The following is a 2226-nucleotide window of genomic DNA, read 5'->3' as shown; positions in this document are numbered from 1 at the left end:
ATAAAAATTTTTGTGATAAAAAATCTTTGATAATATTCTTTTAAAATATTTTTATTTTAATATTTTAAATTTTAAATTTAATTCATAATATTTAACATAATTCAATTCAATATATTTTATATCAGGTACAAAATAGTCTCATCCTCTGGGGCTCTCGCTTCACCTCCCTTCTAAACGTTGCCGAAGCCGAAGAGTGTTTCCGAGGAAGCAGGGGAGTGTGAGTATCTAACTCACTCTCACTCTCACCCATTTTCATCTCCAGAATTTCTTCTCTGGTAAGCTTTCATCGCAAAAATCCTCCTTTTCCTTTTTCGAATTCCCCAAAGTCATTTTTCCGTAGAAATAAATAACAAAACCACGTCACATAATGCCACCCTGCAAATTTCAAATTTTCATCGCATTGTTATTTTTATTTTCTTAGTATTTTGTTTGCGATTTATGTCCTCTGCAAAATCACAAATATTGAAGAGCTGCTTGCAAGTTTACCTAATGCTAGCGTATTGTTTTGTGGGCGTAATTTTGTTTTGTTGGTTCGTGTTTGTTTCTCCTGTATTTGGTTGTATGTTATGGAAGAGATAAATGTGTAATTTAGGTTCTATTGAGAGATAATCTTTTAACTTAGTAATGATTTTGGATCCTCTCCTTTTGCTTGATGACAAGAGATTTTTCTCTTATGTGAGATACACTATTTTTATGGTGGAGTGACCTAACAGATACTCTCTTTAGGGATGCTTTGACTTTATCATCTATGTTTTTTCCTTCTCTGAAATTCTCATCTTGTATCTTTTGCAGAACTGAGTTGGAAGTTCTATTCATCCCCGATGAGTACTGTTGGATATAGGTCAGATGATGAATGCTCTTATGTTGGAGGAAAAGGAGAAATCGGGTTTCTAGATTTTGAGGAAGAGAAATCTGTTTGTAGTTACGCTGCTATTGATGATGGCGATCCGGTTATCATATCCGTCCCATTTGCATTTGTGAATGGGAAGCCTCAATCAGTGTTTGTTGGAGATACTGCTGTGGATTTAATAACCATCAATAATACCACCAAAGAGCCTGTGCAGTTGTGGACTGTTCATATTTTTGCCTCAAATCCTCAGAACACTTTCACTCTTTCTCTGATGGAACCTCCATCAGCAAATTCAAATTCAAATGGAGATTCAGATGAGGGCTTTCTCGAATCATTTGGATTGGAGGATAGAATGCTTCAGCCTGGTGAGATTTTAAAAATATGGTTGTCTTGCAAGACAAAAGAAATGGGCATGTACCAATCAATTGTGCATTTTGATGTTGGAGAAGAAAGAATAGAAAGGGTGGTTTTTGTCTTAGTTGAAGACAAGATTTCGAAATCGTTGGCTTCTAAGAGGCCTTATTCTCGACAAAGAAGAAAAGACAAATTTGCAGTAGATAATTTCATTGCAGGCTCACGTCCTGCAGGGAAAACAAATCGGGCCTACATTAATAGGCTTCCAAAATATGATATTCCTGGGGATATTAGAAACTTGCTTGAGAGCAATCAGATCCCTGAAGCTGTTGAAGGTGGTCTAACAAGAAAGAATTATGCTTCTTTTTTCAAAACGTTGGTGATAATGGAAGAAATACAATTAGAGGTAAGCTAATTTGTTTATTCATAAAGAAAGAACAAAAAGAGAGTAGCTTACGAATGATCATATGCAAAGACTGATCTTGGTTCCCTTTGTATTCTTGTCACCGACTTATGCTTCAGGAAGACATGAGGACTTATGACATGGAATGCGTAACAATGAGGAAGAGACCCAATCAATTTTTGTCCATGTTGGTTCCTGGGCTTGCTGAGAGAAGACCATCACTGGTTCATGGGGATTTCATCTTTGCCAAACTAGCATCTGAAAATGATAAGAACACTGGACGCCCTTATCAGGTTTGTTAATTATTTAGCTGCATATCACATTGTCTTTTCATACTCCTTGGACAAATCAACTTATTAACTAGAAATCATTATACCAGAATCTGGTCGTTAGAACTAGTCCGCAGATGCTTAACAGTAATTATTCATTCATATATTTCAGCTTTATCAATGGAGTTATTATTACTTTGTTTGGACTCTTAATTAGGAATCTATGGCATTTATAATTTGATTGCATGCAATTGGGAAATGACAAATACTGTTAAGATATGCATATGAATATGATTGTATTGATATATAATTGGTAAGCATAAATTGTAGAATCTAGAAATTATATTATA

The 2226-nt window shown here is 35.0% G+C and overlaps 1 protein-coding gene across 1 annotated transcript in view; it reads left to right on the top strand.

Moving 5' to 3' along the window:
- LOC107643217 (probable RNA helicase SDE3) overlaps positions 117-2226 on the top strand; it is a 4739-nt gene continuing 2629 nt past the window's right edge. The window contains exons 1-3 of the mRNA XM_016346807.2: positions 117-275; positions 793-1610; positions 1727-1900. Coding sequence (XP_016202293.1) covers positions 822-1610; positions 1727-1900 — 963 coding nt within the window. The 5' untranslated portion in view covers positions 117-275; positions 793-821. The remainder of the gene's footprint in view (positions 276-792; positions 1611-1726; positions 1901-2226) is intronic.

This window comes from Arachis ipaensis, chromosome B05 (genome assembly GCF_000816755.2).
Source record: "Arachis ipaensis cultivar K30076 chromosome B05, Araip1.1, whole genome shotgun sequence".
NCBI lineage: Eukaryota > Viridiplantae > Streptophyta > Magnoliopsida > Fabales > Fabaceae > Arachis > Arachis ipaensis.
This window is presented reverse-complemented; position numbering and strand designations above follow the sequence as displayed.